A 21,407-nucleotide genomic window follows, 5' to 3' on the forward strand; every position below is an offset into this window, starting at 1 on the left:
CTTACATCTTTCCCTAGAAAAGTTTGTAATTGTTTTAGTATATTTAGGCTATTACAGTCTACATAAGTAGAATATCATCAAACAACGTGCTACCAGTGAAGCAAAACTGAGAAATACAAGTGGACCGAGTTTTGCTGAAGTGCTGTTACTGCAAAACTATTGGGTTTGGTTTTTTTGTTTGTTTGTTTGTTTGGGGTTTTGTTTGCTAAGAAAAGTGATAATTTGCCCCGGTTCTTCTATGAAATTATTAGAGGCGATAAAAACAAGTTCTGCTGTGACACAGATGGAAGAGGGTTTGTGAACAGCCACCAGCCCAGCACTCGCTGCATTTCCAAGCTATAACAGAGGAAGACTGTTTTAGGATTTGCCCCTAGGATTATTTCCCATCTTCCCCACGATACTTGTGCATCTCTCTCAGCTTCCAGGCGACATTTCTTATTTTCTCAGGTGCTTCCCTTCCCAGATCCCAAGCTTTCCTTTGCGTGATTTTTCCCAAACCACCGCGGGCTCTGTTTTGTCCCAAGTGGTTGGAGGCGAGCCCTGTCCCCGCCGAGGCTGCCTTTAGAACACAACCCCTCTTTTTGGGGGGCTGTTTTGCAGCACACCGCTACTCAGGAGGCCTCGCCGCACCCGCGCAGGTGAGACGGTGTCACCGCGGCGTGGGGAGTCACCGGGGCGACCGCCCACCGCCTGCTCCGGGCCCGGCGGCGGGCGAGCACCGCCTCGAAGCCGGCGGGCCCGGGCGGGACGGCGAGGGCGGCGCGGCGGAGACACGGCAGCCCCTCAGGGGAGGCGAGCGGAGCCCGCCGCCCTCCCACCTCCCGCCCCTTCCCGCCGGCCGGGGACAGCCGCCGCAGCTGACGCGCCGCAAACTTTACTCCCCGCTGTTCCTCAAGCTGCGCCCGGCCTCCGACGCGGCGGGCGGCGGCACCCGGGGCGGCGGAGGCGGCACCGGTCGACATCGTAACCCCTCGGCGGGGCGCGGAGGGACCCGTCCCGCCCTCCGTCCGCGGGGGGACGCGGAGCCGTGAGGAGACGGAGCCGTGAGGAGACGGAGCCGCAGTGCCGCGCTCCGGCCGGTTCCGCGCTGCTTCCGCGGCGCCCTCAGGCAGCCGCCGCCGTCGCCGCCGCGTCCGGGCGCTCAGCCGCGGGCCACGATGAGCCAGGCGCAGCCCTACGCCCCGCGGAAGAGCAGCTCCCCGGCGGCCGGCGCCAGGCGGAACGACAGCCAGGACTACCTGCTGCTGGACGCGGAGCCCTGCGAGGAGAGCGCCCTGCCGCCCTACGCCTTCTACCCCGTGTGAGTCCCGCCGGCCCTGGGGGGGTCTCTCCGTGAGGGGACCGGGGAGCCGGGCTGGGCGCTGACTCCCGTGGAGGGGGAAAGGCGGCGGCGGGACGGGTGGTGGCGGGCGGGGGGGACCGGCGGGAAATGCCCGCGGCGGGGGGCTCGGTCCGCGGTGGGGGAGCGGGGCGGTCGGTGTCTGCGGAGGGCGGGGGAGCAGCACCCCGAGCACCCCCAGCCCAGCCGGGAGAGGTCTCCCGCCGAGGAGGGACCGTGGTACCTGCCCCGCTGCGAAGGGAGGCGAAGGACGGCTTCGGCTCGCGGTGGAGAGCGGGGCGAGGGACCTCGGGTTTCCTTGAACCTGGCGGGATCCGATGGGTTTAGTGGAGTTACGGAAATTTTAACTCCTACGAGCAGTTTCTCCCACAGGGAGAGTGCACGTTACGGGCGTGTTCGTAAAACCACAGTCCTTTCGTTACTGCGTTTTGTCAAAATCGTGTAGCCTCGTGTAATTTAATTCTCTAAGTTTTGCCGAGTAGTTGTCATTTAAAGAAGTAGGGCATAATAGCATATGCAATAAAGAACTAAACGAAACATAAATTATAAAGGTTCCAGGAATTGCAGTTTTTAACAGCCAGGTCAATTGACATTCAGTGTTGACAGTGTCCCTCGCGTTATGTGTTGTCAGCATGACTTCTTTAATTACCACTTGTTAATGCTTCTGAGGAGAAGGTATCCCACAGAGGGGAAAAATGGGTATTAAGCAATGTGAGATGAGCCCTAAAATCTCAGGTGATTACCAGATGTGCACTTTCTTTTGTACAAATTGTATTTTATTGCTTAACTGGTAAATTACAGTTAGCAACCTCTCCTAATTTTTGCTGTTTTATCTATGAGGGACTTAGCAGCTGCTTGCCAACTACCTGGATATAGAAAAGGAGTAATAGTAAGGAAACTGGCAACACTCAGTGTTTGAATATTTATAAACTCAGTTAAAAACAACCAGAGTTTTCAGAATTCACTGCTGTGTTGCTCTTGCTAAGTGTCTTTGTAGAGTATTAATTCAGTATGCTTCTGTAGCTGTAAGAGCATACATTATTGCACATTGGACTTAAACCCCATCTCAAAATATATGACTGCATCTGTCTAATGAATGCCTTCCAAAGAAAAACCTCATGATGATTAGTTAAGAGATTGGTTACGACTCGTGGACTTCAGCTGTGAACTCATATGGCAATTCTGAAGTTCCTTTGCTGTGTGCTCATTCAGAATGGTCATGCAGCTACAAGAAGATACATCTTGCGTAAGGGATTCAAAGCATCTCTTAAAATCTGCAAGGTCTGTGGAGTGCTGATATTTTTACTTCAGCAGTATAAGCTTGTGCTAGCTGCTCTTGGTCCAGCACACAAGTGTGGAGATAGCTTCTCATCATCTCAAGGTGGCGATAAGGAAAGCCTACATCCTAGTCAAGTTTCTTCATAGAACTAGGGTAGCACTAAATGCAGGAATTTATCTCCAGTTGTGTCATGTCAAGGCCTTAGATGACTGATTCTGTGGTACAGGTAGGTACTGGACCCTGGAGTCCTTCCTTGATGGAGGGCGTTTCCATGAGTCTTTGAGAGAATGGACAGAAGCTACCTGATAACATGTGGTGGGTATAAGTTTGAGGAATGTGCCCCTTCTCAGATGCATATAATCGCTACTAAAAAGGGTGCTTTAGCGAGCAGTGCTTGTATTTTAGGTGAATGATAGGCATGGGGAAGCTGTCGTTTGGGGCTTCTCTGGTTGTGGAAAGGAGCCACTTCACAGGCTCCTGTAGACAATACCTACACGCAACCACTTCAAGGACTTCCTTGTCTGGCAGGGATGAATGCAATGAGTATAGGCTCCTCCAGGGTATGGTGATTACTAAACACAGGTTTTGAATTTTCCTGCTGAAATTCCACCTACATGTTTTAGGTACATTTTGCAGATCTCTCTTTTTAGCCAGAAGTCATTAGTTTTACTAGTGGCCTTCAAATGGCCAAGAATGTAATCAGATGGCCCGTGTTTAGGATATAATATTTCTAATCTTTGTGGTTGTCGTGGAGTAAGAATAGTTTTCTCTACTTTGTTTGAAAATCCTCAGATGACCAGTATGTCCTGATGTTGTTATGGTAGAGAGTGTTATATGAATCTAACCTTGTATCTGTAGAGTCATAAGGTCTCTAGAGATCCCAAGGATACTGCTGATGAAGGGCAGGTGTTACCCTGACAGATAAATTACGTAAAATCTGTATTTCACGTGCCATGAATCTGCTTGGGCTCAGTGTGTGTGCCTTCTCTGTCTGTGTCATGTCCATACATGCTTTATCAGTGTTTATTCTTTAGCCACTTCTCCAGAAATGTGGCAGCTCAGGGAGCTGCTCATGCTGCCATATTTTGCCATGGAAGTCCCGTATGAATCTTTGGTGCCAGTTGGATTATGAGTCTGAGACATGAGGTCTGTGGGTCTGTCCATTGAGATAGAGCTACATGTCCCTTGAGATGGGATGGTACATCTGTGCTTAAATGCAAACACAAAAAAAAATAACCCTCGAGATTACATTAGTTGGTGTATTAAAATGTTTTAACTAAAGCTACTTACATTTCACTTAAGAGTATTTCTTAATATATCCAATTGCTAAGGGTATTTTTTCAAACTGTCTGGGAAATCATAGGCATCACTTGTACATGCAGAAATGCCCCAGGAACATCTTCTGTGATGGTGATTAATGCAGAACAGTAATGCAGAATACAGCTGATGTCCAAAAAAAGCTGAAGTGTACCTCCTCTTAAACATTACTGAGAGGGTGACGCACTTACTGGTGTAATATGGCATGTAACTGTTGCTTGAAAAGTAGTTTGATACCAAGGAACAGTTTTCCTCAAGTGGTGATTTAGTGCTAATGCTAACATTATTGTGTGTGTTGTTTGTAGAACATGTTTTTCATGTGTTTTTTTGTGACTGCCTTTAAGTGGTACAGTGGCTGGATTCTAAAATAGCCATTTTAAGAGAACTATTTCTTGTATTTGTAGCTAAAGCCCTAATCCATCAAACTGCTGCTTTAGTTCAGTGGTGTTGCTCCTGAGCTTTGGTATACAGTCCCTTTATAACAGCAAATAAATGTTTATTTAATAAAAGACGCTGTTTGCCCTTTCCCCCCCCAGGTGATTCATTAATTGTAAAATAGCATAGTCACGTTAAAAATCAGAATAATTGTCAGTTTTCAAACCAGCTGGCTTGATTTTGTGTCAATGAATTCAGCAGCACTGATTGGGTTATTCAGTTAAGGCTGACAGTAAATCGGTTCTTGTTTTACCTCAAACCAGGACAAATGTGCTTAAATATTATCTTATCTGTAAATCAGAAAAGTATTTGAGATGCTGACCTGTCAATGTTAACTGACTGTGAGTAGCAAGAGACCTTACAGACTTACTCGTATATTTGAGGCTTTCTTTGAGTTTCAGTACTTGTGCTTAACAACGTGCATCACATCAAATGAGTATGAATTCAGCCCCACAGCTTTGCTGTGTCTGAGGTAGCTGCTCCCTTTGCTGCAAACAAGCAGCAAAGTACTTCAGAAAGGTACCTTGGGCTCAGCAGCCGTGCCAAGTAGGGTCACACAGTCTTTTATCAGTAAGTGGATAGAAGACACTTACCTTTACTTGCGGTATGGTGCAAAATGAAATTTTAATGGGATTTTGTGCTGAAAAATCTTGCTTTTCTTTTAAATTCGGAACTGATGTTTGGAAAAACTCACTTCAGGCTATTTGCAGAATTTGTAATTAAATGGTTGCCAAAAGATGAGGCTACTTTTTAAGAACTGAATAATTGTATATTATAAATTATATGCAAGTCTTTCTAGCAGTCTTCTTCCAGCTAGTCATCACGTCTCACCCCTAATGTATCAAAAAATACATTGTGACATAGGTGTCAGAAGATTGCCTCCTGAAATACAAAAACGTGGATACATTTTTTTTTTTCCCTCTTATGCAAGTATTTCATTGGCAAAGAGCCCAGTTTTGTAGTTTAAAACAGGATGGAAAGTGCATTTTAAGGTCTAACCCCAAATCTGAGTGCTGATGTGTAGTGGGATTTGAAAGTGATAGTACTTGTATGTAAACTTCCCTGCTGAAAAAAATGTTATTGAAGAACAAATTGTCAGCGTACTAAGCTAGTAAGAATACACTAATGCAGCCAGACATCTAGTTATATTGCTTATTTATACTTTGAAATATTTAGCATTGTGAAAAATAAATATATTTTCTTATACACATGAGGAAGGACAATTATGCATTAATATGTCAGTTGTAAAGTAGATGAGGCACACAAATTATCAGATGAAAACAGGGGGAAAAGGGATTCTGATGTGCATAACTGCCTTGAGGCATAGATTATTCCTCAGCTTTTGTGGTTTTCAGATCAAGTGTTTCTCGGCACTGTCAAACCCAATACATACTTTAAAACATTTTCTTTGTTAAATAAGATCTTTAATAGCTTCTTTCTTGCCTGCTTTGTAACAGTTTCTGCTATTGGAATAACATCTTTTTCATCTCCAGCCTCAACTATCTTGCTTGAAATGACCTGTAAAATTATCTTCCAGACTCTTCATTAGACATAATCTCTTCAGGGAGTACTGTGCAATGTGGCAGCTGTGTTTCAGATTGCTAGTCTCTTTGCTGAGATGCTGTGTCTTCTGAAATGTGTTGCAATAATTTTGTTGATAGCAAAAAGGTAGAAGAGTTAGTAAGGGGGGGGGGTAATTTTCCTTCTTAGCCTAATAGATGGAACACTTTCCTGTGAATTAGGACTAATGGTTCTACTTCCTACTGGGCGCAGGGAAAAAAATCATGTCTATATCTCTCATATTCTGGGTGACTGAATTTAATCCCTGAAGTCTTGGGTAAAAGAACATCACCATTATTACCAAGCCCCAGAAAATACAGCTTTTAGTTCCCGCTGCATTTCCTACAAGAATCTAGAAGAGAATGCTTCACTTTGAACTAAAGGTACGCTTAATGTTGAGTTCTGCTTTTTTTCCCCGAATACATTTTTTTAAATCTGAATGAAGAATAACAAATAAATATTATGTTTTTAATCAAAAGGAAATATATTTTGATATTTCAGTCTGACAGGTTAATTAGTAAAAAAAATATCAATCACGTGGTCTGTTTCCTGCCTCATCAGAAATGAGGAAAAAAAGAAACCACAACAGTCGTTTTCTTTTTTGGGTGAGACATTCAATAAAGGTTTCTTTGAAAAGAGCAGCAAAGCAGATGGACAATATTTATTTCACCTTGGAGAGCTGGGGTCTGTTAGTGAGTACTGCTCTAGCTTGCCCATCAGCTCAGTCCATAAAGTGCCCGATAGTGGCCAGGGCTGGGTGCTGGTTCTTGGTCTTCAACGTGCTCTGTTCCAGCACATCCCTGGAGCAGACTCAGTATTCTGGAGATGCGGTTTTCAACCAGATTATTTTATGGTTCGAAGCTGTTTGAGAAAGCAGTGATCTTATGCAGAAACTGATACACAGCCTGAAAATTACCTCTCAAGGGTGAATTGAATGACGTATCTTCATTTTTGGTGACGATCTGAGGGATTTGTTTGGTTTAGTTGTTAGGCACTTTCGTATTCACTGTGTATGCTCACTAATTTCAGTGAACTTCCTTTGGTCAGCTGTGTCACCTGAACAGTTTCCTATGCTAATACTTCATAATCGATTTTGCTTGACCCATTGCAGTATTTCTGTAGGCTTACCCATTCTTAAGAAAAGGGTATATTTATGGATCACTCTTACGTAGTTACCGAATGAATGAAAGTCGCCTCCCTGTGGGACCTAATTTTATAAAACTTGAAGCTTTCCATGTAAATATAAGTCGTTTGTTAAATTTGCATGAGGAAGGTGGAGTAGTGATTAAGAAACGTGCGGGATATATATGGCATACTTTTCACTGCAAATTTTAATAGCAAGTGTGCTCTTTGTCAAACACCTTCCCAGCAGCACTTCCCCCCACAGAACCTGGAGGTTATAATAACCGGCTACTTGAAAAATTCCTGCCAAGTATCAATATCCCCAAATAAAAGTGACTTGGCATGGTGGGTCTACCTCATCATGCTGTGTTTAGACTTTCCAGCTCTGCAAACATGAGCAAAAGAAAATTTTGGCGGTTAAACTATCTTGATCAAATTCATTATAACTTTGTTTCATACTGCAAACTGTAACGCAGTGCAAGGCAATGACTTAGCAAAGGGCTTGAGTCTTAAAGTGCATAAAACGAGCCCTACATACATGTTTGCGCACATACTTGTGAGTGTAGGCACTTGCGCACAGAGCCTACTCAACAGGAGGCTTAAAGGATTTGCGTTGATAAGCAGTATTTAAATGTAAGTTTTGATAATTAAATGTGGACAAAAGGCTTAGTGATAATTAAATTACTTGCAGTTTTCTTTGGAATGGATTAACATTTTTATCTTGCAGTGGTTATTATTTGTTTATCAGTGACAAATACATAATCAAGTTTAATATTTTTAGCAAAATAGAAGTTATGGAATATAATGTGAAGATGACTAATTAAAGTCTGGTTTTATTTTCTATATCCGTTTCTATACAGCTACGCTTTTTTCATATCATTAGTACAATTGACAGCACAGCTCTATTGTCCCCCTCAACATAATATATCTAAATAAATATTTGTCAATATTTTAAAAACCCAAAAAAACCACACAAGCCTTGGCACTAGGAATGAAATTGGTTCTTGTACCAAATGAGATTGGGTACAAGAACCCCAAGTGAGTGGAGTAGAAGAGGAACTGCATATCAAGAATTGTCATTTCAGGGGTGTTCTCAAAGCTATGTGGGAAATGTGGGTGGCTTGTTTTCTGCAAGAGTTAAACATAATTTCCTTTTGTTTAAAAAAAGTTATTAATTTGAACAAAATGGCAGTGCTGTGGATGTGGAGTTGCTGGTTGAAAGCTTTGTTGTGGATGGGCCGCTTTCTTTTAATGTGCCATAGTAGTGCTGAAATAAAAATGACAAATAGTAATAATAATAGAAATCATGAATCATGAAGTAGATGTGATGCCCGCCTCTTCGCTTGAACATTCCTTCAGTAGTGCCCTTAGTCATACAGCTGTTAGTGTTCTCCCTTATACATCATTAATTAAAAACAAAACCAACCTTGCCCACTGCCAGCTCAGAACGTGACCGGAGTTCTTTTTTGATTGAATACTGGTTTTAATGTCAGTATTTACCTTTGTGAAGAGATGAAATTACTGAGGGGTTTAGAATTTTTTTAAAAAATTATTTAGTATCCGTGAGGCCTTCCCATGCTGGTGGAAAGAAAGATCATGAACCAAAAGATCACAGTTAATGCAAACTTGGTTTAAAAATATGCCAGAAAACAGTACAGATCACAAGGTATGTATGGTGCAGCACTAGCAATTTTACAGAATATACAGACTGGAGAATTTCCATGAGCTGCTGCTTTGTTAACAAATCTTGAATGAAATGTGCATCTCTTAAAAATGGCACCTCATATTCTTTTGAGGTAAGTCCTGGTCTATTGAAGGTAGTGGGAGTTTTGCTGGAGATGTTTAGCAGATGGTAATCCCTGAGCTGCACAGGAGACCTCATATATATCTAATCAGGTGCTGGTTAATTGCTGCTAATAAGGAGAAACTACTGTAATAAATAGAATCATGTTTGTTAACCAAATCAGGCTTTCTTAAAGGCTGGTGAAAACTTACACTGTTTCGACTCTTCACATACTTAAATCGCAGGCATCCAGCGTGTTATCTGGTGCACTTTGATACCTCAAGGCCTAAATCACAGGCATCTGGTGTGTTTTAACACTTCAAAGGGAAGAGCTAAGTTGTGAGATAAGCTGAAAAGAGTCTCCCCAAGGACACTGATAAAGATGAGGAGCCTTCAGCCTCACGACCATCAGGAGGCGGGACAAGACCGACCCCCTAGCAACACGTCACTCAGACACGGAATATACCAGGATTGACACATATACGGGAACCAGAAGAGTATATAATCAACTACTTTCGGGAAGTGGGGGTGCGCCGTTGGCGGAGCAAAGACTCCCCGGCCGCCCAGCGCTGTTTTGCTTGTTGCCGCTTGCTTAATAAACTGATTTGATTAATTGGACTGGTTCCTGTCAATTATTGGGCCTCAATCTATAACACTACTATGGAGCTGGTTGGATTGTTAGCTTGAAAAGAGGGGACCTTGGTTTCACTGTGACACATGGGGACCCACCACATGCAAGCAGGCGGTGTCTAACTTGGAGCCGGAGAGCAACCAGCCTGAGGCCGAGGAGGTGGAGAAGAGACTTGGCAGCCCATCAGACTGACAGGGTGGGCTACAGTGCTGCTCTGTTGCCTCCCATCGTCTTCTGTCAGCACTGGTGTTAGTTCCAATGGACATTTGGCTGTGCTGATTTTCCCCCTGGCCCAGTCTGGGTTTCTCCTGTCATGCACGTTGACTGAATTGAGGAATGATGACTGATTGCTTCAAAACCTTTCAAAAGGGGAAGATTCCCTCATCTTTGAGGAATGATTTATGTTTTCTTTCTCTTCTATAAGATTTTTGCCCATGGTGTACATGTTTCAGCTGTTCTAGACATGACTTTTTTCCCCTTTTTTAGAACAGGTAGCCAGGTCAGACTGCTAAACTTTGTTAGTCCTACTCTGTGTTCACATCTTAGGCCTGCCAAGCTGTAATAATCCAATACTTGGCACTTTTTGTAAGGCTCTTGAAGTGCATTGCAAACAGACGCATTGCACACAGTCCAGCTGTCAGCCTTCCAGCTGCTGGGTGCTTGGCAGCAGAAAGAGCGGTTCTTACAACAGCAGTGTTTTAAATCACGGATTCTGTCAATTAAACACCTCTACAGCACCTGGCTCATCGCAGCAGAACGTAACAGCGGTACCACCAGCGTGAATCCAGGAAATTCTTCTAACTGAGGTGCGGCTTGTGGGAGGTTGCTTTGTAAAGTGGCATTGCAAAGCTCTGAAGGTCTGTGCCGTTGAGACTCGTGCCGTGAACATCACGATTACCATTTCTCTGCTAATCATGGTGTAGGAAAGTGCCCGCCCTTCCCCAGGTGCCCACGCACATGCTGAGTCACGCGTAGCAGAACCACGCTCTTGAGTGGGGGCCTGTGATGGGGATGGTGTTTGATACGTCTGATCACTTAGCAGTGGGCTCCTGCATCCGTCCCACATGAAACAACTGAGCTCAGGAGAGTATGTGTGGACTTGCAAACTCCACCACACAGGGATCTTAGAGCTGGGAAAGATCCAGACATTAGTTAAAATAGTGGATTGTAGGGTTCTTGTTCCTAAGCTTTCGCAGTATGTGCCAATGTTTACAGTCACATTTTGTGAGTTTCTAACCATGTTTAGTGATTTATGTGGGATCAGAACCATTGTATTGATTATTTTTTTTCTTTCTTTTTGGTAATCCTTTCAGAAAAAATAATGAGTGTCTTTGAGAATTATTCCTAACCAACTGTTCTTCATGATTGAAGACTATAAACCAGTTTTCCCGTCTGTTTTGCAATGCAATAATTGATTTTTCTATATTAGTTTAGTTCCACTCTGCTAATCTTTGGTTTTATGCATTATTTCCTTAAGCTAATTTAAAATTACTTACAATTTTCAAGTGTTTTTTAAAATTTATTAATGAAATATCACATGTACTTGAAATTTCTAGTTTATTATCTGCATGGATTATACATGAGTTGAAGATATATTTCTTTTTGTTTTTCCTTCTGGACTTGTTAATTTATAGTTAAGTCCAATAAGTCTGCTATGACCCAAGTGTATTAAGTGGAGAAAGATTTTGAAGAGGTAATTTAAAGGTCATGGAAGTCTTATTTTGGGCACATGTGGGAGAGGAGTCTTTTTAGAAGTTATTATAAATGTACATAGTACTGGTGGTGCTTTCTTGAAGGGAAATCCCATGCTTTGAGAACTCTGGAGCCTCTCTTAGCTCTGAAACAAAGGACAAATCCATATGCTCATGGATCTGCCTGCACCATGTCCACTGCCTGGCTTTTGCTTTCGTTTGTCCTGGTAGGAGCACATGGACTATGATGGTTGCTCAGGGGGTTCGGGCTCTGTATCGGATCAGTGTGCACCACCGTACCAGGGAGGTGAAATTAAATTAACTTTGGTGCAGTGGGATACTTGAGGATATTTGCAGTAGAACTGAAATTTCCATAGACATTTAAGTCCTGCTGTCACTAGATTATCTGACAAGTTATGTGCAAAGAGCAGGCTGCTGGATGGTGGCAATGACTCTTCCTCTCTGTAGCTCTTCTTTTCCTCTCCCTTTAAGAACAAGTTTCCTATTAATTTCTCAAGACAGTTTTTGAAGACTGCTGCTTTCATAGCTTTCTCAAGTGCGTCTTAAAATGAAACTTCCCCCCTTACAATGTACTATTTTGTTTTCGTATCTCTCTGTAAGTGTAGAAATCTGAACTGAAAACTGCAATGACTGGTAACAAAAATTGGATCAAAGGGTGGTAGTGCTAACAAAAGTTAGTTAACACAACTTCATTTTTGGGTAGTGGGGATGGGATGGAATTTTCCAAGGATACTAAATATTTTGTATGGCCTCACAGTAGCATTCTCACTTCAGGATCTTAAAAACTAAAATCACACAACATCAGTATCACTGGAAATTTTGGGCTGCAGTCCGTGTTACTGCTTCGAGTCCCATGGAGGTTGGTGAGGGTGAGAGTCTGTAACTGCCTCTTATTGTCCAGGACAGGCCAAGGAGTTACAGCAGCATGGCAGATACTCTGGAGGAAGAATAGCCGTAGCTTGAATTGACATCTAAGCAACAAATACAGCAAGAAAAATTAGAGTGGGAGAGGAACATAAGTTTCTGAAGATCTGGCCTATTCTATTTAAACATTTTGTTGAGCGCAGCTAACAAAAAAGTCAGCAATAGCAGTATTGCCAGAAGGTCTGCAGAATGAACCACTGCCTACAGTATGAAGTGGTAGAAGTTAATGTTCTCCACTTTTCTTCAGAAAAGAATTTTAGAGGATTAAGTCAGAAAGCTATTTAATCATTTAGCAACCTCTGATGCGAGCATGTTGGTAGGTAAACAGCAACTGATGTGACAGTGAAATTTTAGCACTGCTTTGTATGATAAAATAATAATGATCTTACCTAACAAGTTGATATATAAAATATACACTGGGATTTCTTACCCCACAGCCACTTCCAGCCTAAAATCAGCAACAACATTTAATACATAACAGGAAGGGAAACTTAAAGAAGAATCTAGGGAGGGATTTACAGAGGCAGCAAGGGTAACACCTCTAATTTTACAAAGCTGTCTGAGGATCTTTAATGACCTGAGGTTTCTACGTTATTGATTTTTACATCAAATCTGAAAGCCAGCAGAAATTTCTCTTGTTATCAGGGAGAGCATTGATAACACCTTAAAGGGAAAGAACATCCTTTGTGGATTAACCAGGTTCAGTTCGTGCAGGATTAGTGACTTGTCTCCATGAATCAATGATGAAGGTGCTGGTACAGGGCAGAGGCGCTGCTAGGTGCCTTTTCTGAACTCTCTGGCTGTGACAAGACTGACTTACTTCCAGCACACAAATCTTCCTATGTCCAGAGGACCAGAAAAGGCATTGAGGTGCATAGTGATGACTCACTGGGGAGGGTATGGTGCAGTTCCTATCTGGATTTCTTTTTCATTGAAACTCAAGTAGGGGGTGGGAGGGCTAGTGCATGTTCAGGTGCCACCCCAAAGACAGCATGCGTGCATGTATGCAGGAATGTGCAGGAACTTGGGAGGACTCCTAGTGTTGTTGATGTATGAACAACTTCTGATTGCTTCATGTTCTTAAGTTCATGAATTCCTGATTTCATGAGTCTTGAACTTCTAGATCAGGTCCTAGGTATTGCATACTGGGGATCAAGCATAGTAGGATTGACAGAAACTCCACATCCATCTACGGTTTGTTTTCAAATCCTATATCCTTTAGTAAAAATGTCAGGAACATTACCATCTTCCTTTGCTTTTCATTTAGGTGTGAGATTTGAGGTTGGAACATGGAAATCATGCTGGTACCTGCTTTCATCCCTGTGATGGTCTTCAAGCTTTTCTTTTAGTTGGCGACTGCTGCTGGGGTGGCAGGAATGGCAACAAGCGTAGGAGAGGCCGAAGGGTTTGTCTGAAATGAAGCATCCAGCCTGACCTCGTGGTCTGGGCTCCTTCTGTAGTGCGTGAAAGAGGCCCCTCCAGGAACCAGTTCATCAGATCTGTTTCAGAACTGGGTGAATCACACTGGTGTCTAAAATATTGTGGAAGGATTCTTGATGAATAGCAAATCTATGTTCCACAACACTCAGATGCGCTGCTGCTAACTTCAGTGGGATTTGTGTTCATGTGCCTGTGGAGAATATTGTCCTCAGTCTTCAGTATCCCTGAATGTATATTTTGTCTGGTATTTCACTGTTTGTGTTGTAGTGTATATCAATAATTGATAATTTAAATATGGAAGATGATGTGTTTCAGGATCAAATTATAGAAATTAGAAATACGTGATGTACAGTGAAAACCAGCATGTAATTCTTTGCTAAGGCTAAATTCTGACAAATATATATAAAAATATATATATATATGTATATGGATTTTCTGACCTCTGGCTACTGAACAACACAATTGACTTAATTTTTTTGAGAGAAAATTTTGAGAGAATTAGGAGGGATATTTTGCGTGCTAATCATCTGCACTGCATTAGCGAAGACAGGCAGGAAGAAGAACACGAAATATAAACCCTAACAGCTCTATCTTTTAATGAAAGGAATTTTGTTTCAAATCTTAAATTAAAATTTGAGCCAAGCAATTAGAATGCAATCCTTCGTTTTCATTAAAAGCTTCACTTACAATTTGTAAAAGTATTAAATATGATTATTTTTAAAATAAATTGTAGTGATAGATTCCATAAGCATCACAAAAGATTTTGCAGAATTTCAGTTCCTGTTCCCCCGTTTTTTCAGTTGGTTGACATGGATAAAATAGTATTTTTAGTGGTGGTGTAATTTTGTCTCAAAATAGAATTTCTTACAATTAAGGCTGTTTACTAACAGTCTGTAATGTCAGATCGTGTTCTCTTCTCTTCAGTTACGTGCATGGTTCGCCAGCATAACTTTTAAATAGTTTAATTTTTCTTCAGTCTGCATACAGTCTAACACAGACTGAAGTTAAGAATGTACCTCAGTTGTAAACAAGATTTTGCTCTGCGATTATTTAAATTGGTAAAACATTAATTGCATAAAATTTACATAAAGTTTACATAGCAAACGGAAACATTTTCTGGTAAAGAATGAATGAAAGTCTTCATTTTCAATATCTTGATGACCTGAATGTTCACCCAAAATTATTTGCTTCTATTCACAAATTATTTACATGTATACAGGTTTTTGTTTCAAGTGGCTAGCAACTGTCCCTGGGCTTTAAGAAAGGATCCTGCCCACTGCTAATGATAGGGTAGCATGCCTTTTTCTCCTCAAGTCTGAAAGACGCCTAAGAGAAAAGTCTCACTTAGAGACATGAGGACAATTTTGGAGAATCAGAATTGTGTGAGAGATGCAGCAGCAAAATGTTTTGTCTGAGTGAGAGGTAATTTCTGAGTATTTATTACTTTATCTAGAAAAGGTTGGTTTTTTTTTAGTATCAATATTATATTGGGAGAGGGGATAAGCATATCAACATTATATTGGGAGAGGATAACTGTTGTCCCAAATATGAACTACCAGCCATACAGCCCCTGGACACAGGCACAGTACAGCTGTCTGCTTTTTATTTTAAGAATATGGAACAAGATCTGGAGTGTGGAAGGCTGCCTGAAAATTCAGGTACCTCCTTCTTTGCAAGCTCACAGCTGGACTCGGCAGGAGGCAGCTGCTGCTCCTTGGCTCGTACGGGATCCTGCCTTTGTATCTGCTGAGGTTGTATCGCCCTACTATGTGAGGACAGCAGTCAAGGTTGTTGCAACATTATCCGCATAATATCCCACCTGTTTGTACTAGATAAGGATATTTTTCTGTGATGCTACTTGGGCACGTTCACACTTTGCTATGCTTATAGTGTTTGTCCTGAACATAGGCAATGGGTCGTCAGGAGAATGTGTTCAGTGATACCCACTTCAGTATATGCAATGGATGATATGTATAATGGGATGATATGGTTGGGCAGTATAACCGACCAGACTTTGCCCTTAAGAATTATTTGAGACCTTCAGCTGTGAGGTGTGGGGTTTTAAACTTCTGAACTGTTAGTATCGATGTAGCAAACTGTTACTTCAGCAAAGTAAGTTATTTCATCACTTACTATCCCATGAGAAACTGAAAATTAGAGATCCCATTGAAGTTATGAATAAGCATGATCCCATTTCGCACAACCTGGGAATCTCTTTGTAGTCTTGGCTGAAGAGTAGGATCACCTTACCTCTTGCTCTGCTTAGTAACCCCTGACTGAGACACAAGGCAGAAGAAAACAAGAAAGAATCTATTGCTGCTATGTATACCTGAAAGTATCAGTTCTGAGAAGGTAAGAAGCAGTAATTATGACTGTTAATACCTTACCAAAAAAAAGGCAAGGTACTAAAGGAGGGAATTCTTCCTAACTGGAAGGAATGTTTCAAAGGAATGTAAAAAGTTAGGGATGTACTAAATAAGAATAATTTTTTTGCCACCTGTCTCAAATCATCACGTTAATCAACATCTTCCTAAAAATTGAAGGTCAGTTCCAGAAAACAGCAAAACCAGCAGAAGCTGCTGTACATTCTCATGCCCTGGAACTGGATGTTGCAGAGTGGGAGAGAGGGACTGTGAAACTGTATTCATGACACGTTTCATATGCAGCATCTACAGAAACAACATGTTGACTAGACTAGCTTTATATCCCAGAGATTACTTCTGTGTGAGAGCGTGACTCTGTGTTCCTCGCTACTCTATGCTTACTGCTGCTCCAGAGAGTGCGTAGTATAACACTTACAAGAGGATCATGGGGGAAAAAAACTTCTAAGTAAACAAAAATTGTAAGTAAAACTTTTTTTTTTATTTTCCCCTCTCTTGTTCTGAGATGTCACCTTGTAGACTTGGGAAAACAGAACAATTTCATTTTTCCAATAGAGAATATACATGAATGCCATGTTCTCATTTTCCCAAGTCCTGTGTAAAAGTGCAAGCTGAGTAAGTTTGGAATTTCTGTTCATGTGAAACATTACTTTTTTCATATCTGTTTTCATGTTTAAAAAATTTTCAATTTAATTTTTTTTTTTACCAAATAAGTCTTGACAACACTGTTCTCATAAATATTCATCATTTACTTTTCGATCCAAAGTGTTTCAATATGACCGAAGTAAGCCACCCTAAATCATACGTGAGTCAATTCAGTATTAACTGCCTTTGTTTTCCCTCCCTGACTGACTGCATAGAGGACAGTTTCAGCTCTCTGCTGAGCTCTCTTTCCCGTAATGCATACATGATGTGACTCCCTTGGCAGGCAGCAGCATTCAGAGTGTATCTGCGTGTTTGTGTTCGGCCGATGGTGTTCTCCTGGGAGACCAGCCCAGGCGAGGCAACTGTGACCAAAACTGCAATTCTGTCTCCCTTCATTAGGAAAAAGTGGTTAATTGTTCTGTGGAGCTCATGCAAAGTGGTACATTTCCGATGAGTTACAAAGCAACCAAATGAATGCTTTCTTCTCTTGTTGGACCTGTTGTTCACCAACGCGAGTAAGCTAATTGGTGGCATCAGGATTGGAGGCAGCCTGGGCTGCAGTGATCATGCACTGGTGGAGTTCACTGTCCTGAGGGATCTGGGTCAGGGAAGCAGTAAAGTCTGGGATCTGAATTTTAGGAAAGCAAACATCCAGCCCTTCAAGGAGTTAGTCAATAGGGCCCCCTGGGAAACTGCGCTCAGGGACAAGGGAACAGAACAGAGCTGGCAGATCTTTAAGAACGCTTTCCACAGAGTGCAAGAGCTCTTGATCTCCAGGTGTAAGAAATCAGGAAAGGAAAGCAAGAGACAGGCATGGCTGAGTCAAGAACTGCTGGTCAAATTAAAGGGCAAGAAGGAAATAAAAGCACATGGAGTGGAAGCAGGGACAGGTATCCTGGGAATAGTATAGGGAGGCTGCCCTGTGGTGTAGTGATGGGGTCAGGAAGGCCAAAGTGCAGCTGGAACTGAACTTGGCAGGGGATGCAAAGAGTAATAATATTAGCTTCTACAGGTACGTTAGCCAGAAAAGGAAGGCCAAAGAAAGTGTACCTTCCCTGATGAGCAAGAGTGGCAAACTGGTAACAACAGATGAGGAGAAGGTTGAGGTACTTGGCAACTTTTTTGCCTCATTCTTCACCGGCAACCTCTCTTCCCACAGCTCTTAAGGGGACAGATCGCAAGGCAGGGACTGGGGGAGCAAAATCCTTTCCACTGTATGAGAAGATCAGGTTCACAACCACCTGAGAAACCTGAACATAGAGAAGTCAATGGGACCTGACGAGATGCACCCCAGAGTCCTGAGGGAATTGGCTCATGTATTTGACAAGTCACTCTCCATGATATTTGAAAAGCCATGGCAGTCAGGTGAAGTCCCCAGTGACTGGAAAAGGAGAAATATTGCACCCATGTTTAAAAATGGTAGAAAGGAGGACCCTGGGAACCACCAACCTGTCAGTCTCACCTCTGTGCCTGGGAAGATCATGGAACAGATCCTCCTAGAAGCTATGCGTAGGCACATGGAGGACAGGGAGGTGATTCGAGACAGCCAGCATGGCTTCACCAAGAGAAAGTCCTGCCTGACCAACCTCAGGGCCGTCTATGATGGAGTGACTACATCAGTGGACAAGGGAAGAACTACAGACTGGACTTGTGTAAGGCCTTTGACATGGTCCCCCACAACATCCTTCTCTCTAAATCGGGGAGGTATGGATTTGATGGGCAGACTGATGGGTGGATGAGGAAATGGTTGGATGATTGCATCCAGAGGGTAGTGGTCAATGGCTCAATGTCCAGCTGGAATCTGATGGCAAGTGGTGTCCCTCAGGGGTCTGTACTGGGACCAGTGCTGTTTAATTTCTTGACATTGTGTGGTCGAGTGCATCCTCAGCAAGTTTACAGATGACACCAAGCTGAGTGGTGTGGTTGACACGCCTGAGGAACAGGATGCCATCCAGAGTGACAGACTTGAGACATGGCCCCATGTGAACCTCATGAGGCTCAACAAGGCCAAGTGCAGGGTCCTGCATCCCAGTTGGGGCAACCCCCGATATCAATACAGGCTGAGGAATGAAGTGATTGAGAGGAGCCCTGCCAAGAAGGATTTGGCCCTGCCAAGAAGATACCTGCCAAGGTACTGGTGGATGAAAATCTGGACGTGAGCCAGCAATGTGCCTCGCCACCCTGAAAACCAACCGTATCCTGGGCTGCACTGAAAGAAGAGTGACCAGTAGGTTGAGAGAGGTGATTCTGCCCCTCTACTCTGCTCTGGTGAGACCTTACAGGACCCTAAAGACCATCTAGTTTCAACCCCCCTGCCATGGGCAGGGACACCTCCCACTAGACCAGGTTGCTCAAAGCCCAATCCAGCCTGGCCTTGAACACTTCCAGGGATGGGGCATCCACAGCTTCTCTGGGCAACCTGTTCCTGTGTCCTACCACTCTGAGAGTAAAGAATTTCTTCCTAATGTCTAATCTAAATCTATTCACTTTCAGTTTAAAACCATTACCCCTTATCCTGTCACTACAATCCCTGATAAAGAGTCCTTCCCCAGCTTTCCTGTAGGCCCCCTGTAGGTACTGGAAGGCCGCTGTAAGGTCTCCCTGGAGCCTTCTCCAGGCTGAAGAACCCCATCCTGTCCTCATAGGAGAGGTGCTTCAGTCCTCTGATCATCTTCATGGCCCTCCTCTGGACTCCAACAAATCCACGTCCTTCTTACATTGGGAGCACCAGAGCTGGACGCAGTACTCCAGATGGGATCTCATGAGAGCGGAGTAGAGGGGCAGAATCGCCTCACTCAACCTGCTGGCCATGCTTCTATTGATGCAGCCAAGGATGCAGATGTTAGTGTTAAGTGATAAAGGACAATGTTTGTATGTAATTAAAGTTTTAATTAAATGATAGTTCTTCTCTAGAGTATGTTGTAAAACCAGTATAGTTTGATACTAAGTAGAAGTCAATAAAAACTGGTTTTGGTTGGTATTTACCATTGCACCACCATGTCAGTGCTCCAAAATCTGTGTTTATGCATCTGTTTGAATAAATACCGCTTAGGATGATTTCTCATTTCTTTATTTCACTGTAGTGAATTATTTAGCAGTAAGGTATTTTTGTGGGGTGTCAAAGACCGAGTTGCAAGACCTGTTTCAACTCGGGCAAAACAGAAATCTCAATCCACAGTTGCAACCTCCCAGGAAAATGTCAGCAAGTCAAAACTGTTCTTGTGTCTATTCCTCAGGTTTCTTCTTGAAGATAAAGATCTCAAGGTTTTCTCAGTGTATTTTGAAACTTTATTTTTCCACTCTGAAAGTGAACCTCTTGATTTCCATTTAGATCTAATAACAGTCTTTGTCAAGTGGTTTTAAAAGCCTCCCTATGTTGTTCTATTATTATCATCACCTAACTGGACAGCTTCAACAACTACTGGTATTGTCAAATATACTATCTCAGGGATTTCTTCTGTGCTGTGGGATGGAAGGCAACACAGTATTTAGTGGATGCCAGGGCTTTTACTCTCTTTTGAGAGGTGGCGGGCGTAGAAGGTTCTTTAAATTTTACAAACGTCACAGGAAAATATTGTGTAATTATGAAGTAACAGCAACTGTTAAAGGTCTCGTTTTATGTCTTTGATCTGTCAAATCAGTTCTGTGTTTTACGTTGTGCTGTGCATTGGAATTGCTGTTACATCTCAGGTCTGGGAAAGGCAAATGAACTTTTCCTGCTGGAATTGCGTCTGTGACTTGCCACTAATTCTGTTTTCACTAGAAGTGTCCCTGAGGTCCCTGAGATCAAGGTAGCAAGTACTTTATTTGTGCATAGCAGGGAACAATAAACATCATCATTGTTTCCTTATTCTTATAAAGTAATTACTTTTTAATAACAGTAATTACAGTTATTAGAAGTAAACCAAAGTAATTACTTTTTTTTTTTTACATTGTTTTCCCTTTGTGTAAGCACACATTGGAATGCTAAGTGCTTCTGCAGTGACCCTTCTTTATCCTGAAGTTATATTGCACTGAAATTTAGTGGAATTCTCATTTTTTGGTACAGAATGCATATTTTTGTAAACTACTTTGCAGCAGATAGTGGTTAACATCAACAGAAATAACTCTGCTTGCTCCTTGTTTTCATGGAATTCAGTTTCATTCTTGTTATCCGTTTTTAGTTTTCTTCTGGGTAACACCACTCAGCTGTTCTTTCTGTTGAATACCGCTTTGTTTTTTAAGCACATTTAAGGTAAATTTCATCATATTGCCTTGCTTATTCTTCCATTTCATTAGCTATAAACGAGAATGACTTCTTCCTAATATAGATGCAGGAAGAGTATAGATAGGCACATGTAATTATTTTCCAACAAGCAGAGGAGGGGAAGGAAAAAGAGTGTCCTGTACTGGAACTAGAATTATTGTAGAAATCTTTATTTTATCCAAGAAAGAAAAATTGATTTAGATTTACTGTTTTCTCTGAACTTGTAAAAAAATAGAGTTGCTAGTTAGTGTCAGCATTTTGCCATTGGTTAAGTTACAAATGAAGCTTTTCTGGGAAATTTTCATTTTGTAGAAATACTTGGTTAGACTAGCATTCATGTTAGCTGATGGACACATTTCATTGTGTTACAGACTATAATGAATGAACAAATGGATAAACATGTTAAGGTCCTCAGTCAGTCAGATGTGACTCCTAGAATACACACCACCTTTTTTGGAATTCTATTTGATGTATTATTGCATACCTGTTTTATGGGAAACACAATTATCTCTAGGCTAACTGCTGTCATTAGTACAGTTATATCCTTTTCTGTTTTGCATGGACGACTTACTACCTGTTCTTCCTCGGGTGCT

At 42.3% G+C, this 21,407-nt stretch overlaps 1 protein-coding gene across 1 annotated transcript in view; it reads left to right on the plus strand.

The window, feature by feature from the left end:
* Nucleotides 1-830: 830 nt before the first annotated feature.
* The window catches only part of TRPC6 (transient receptor potential cation channel subfamily C member 6), a 108,276-nt gene continuing 87,699 nt past the window's right edge, over nt 831-21,407 (plus strand). Inside the window, exon 1 of the mRNA XM_074570906.1 lies at nt 831-1,300. Coding sequence (XP_074427007.1) covers nt 1,158-1,300 — 143 coding nt within the window. The 5' untranslated portion in view covers nt 831-1,157. The remainder of the gene's footprint in view (nt 1,301-21,407) is intronic.

This window comes from Larus michahellis, chromosome 1 (assembly GCF_964199755.1).
Source record: "Larus michahellis chromosome 1, bLarMic1.1, whole genome shotgun sequence".
Classification (NCBI taxonomy): Eukaryota; Metazoa; Chordata; class Aves; order Charadriiformes; family Laridae; genus Larus; species Larus michahellis.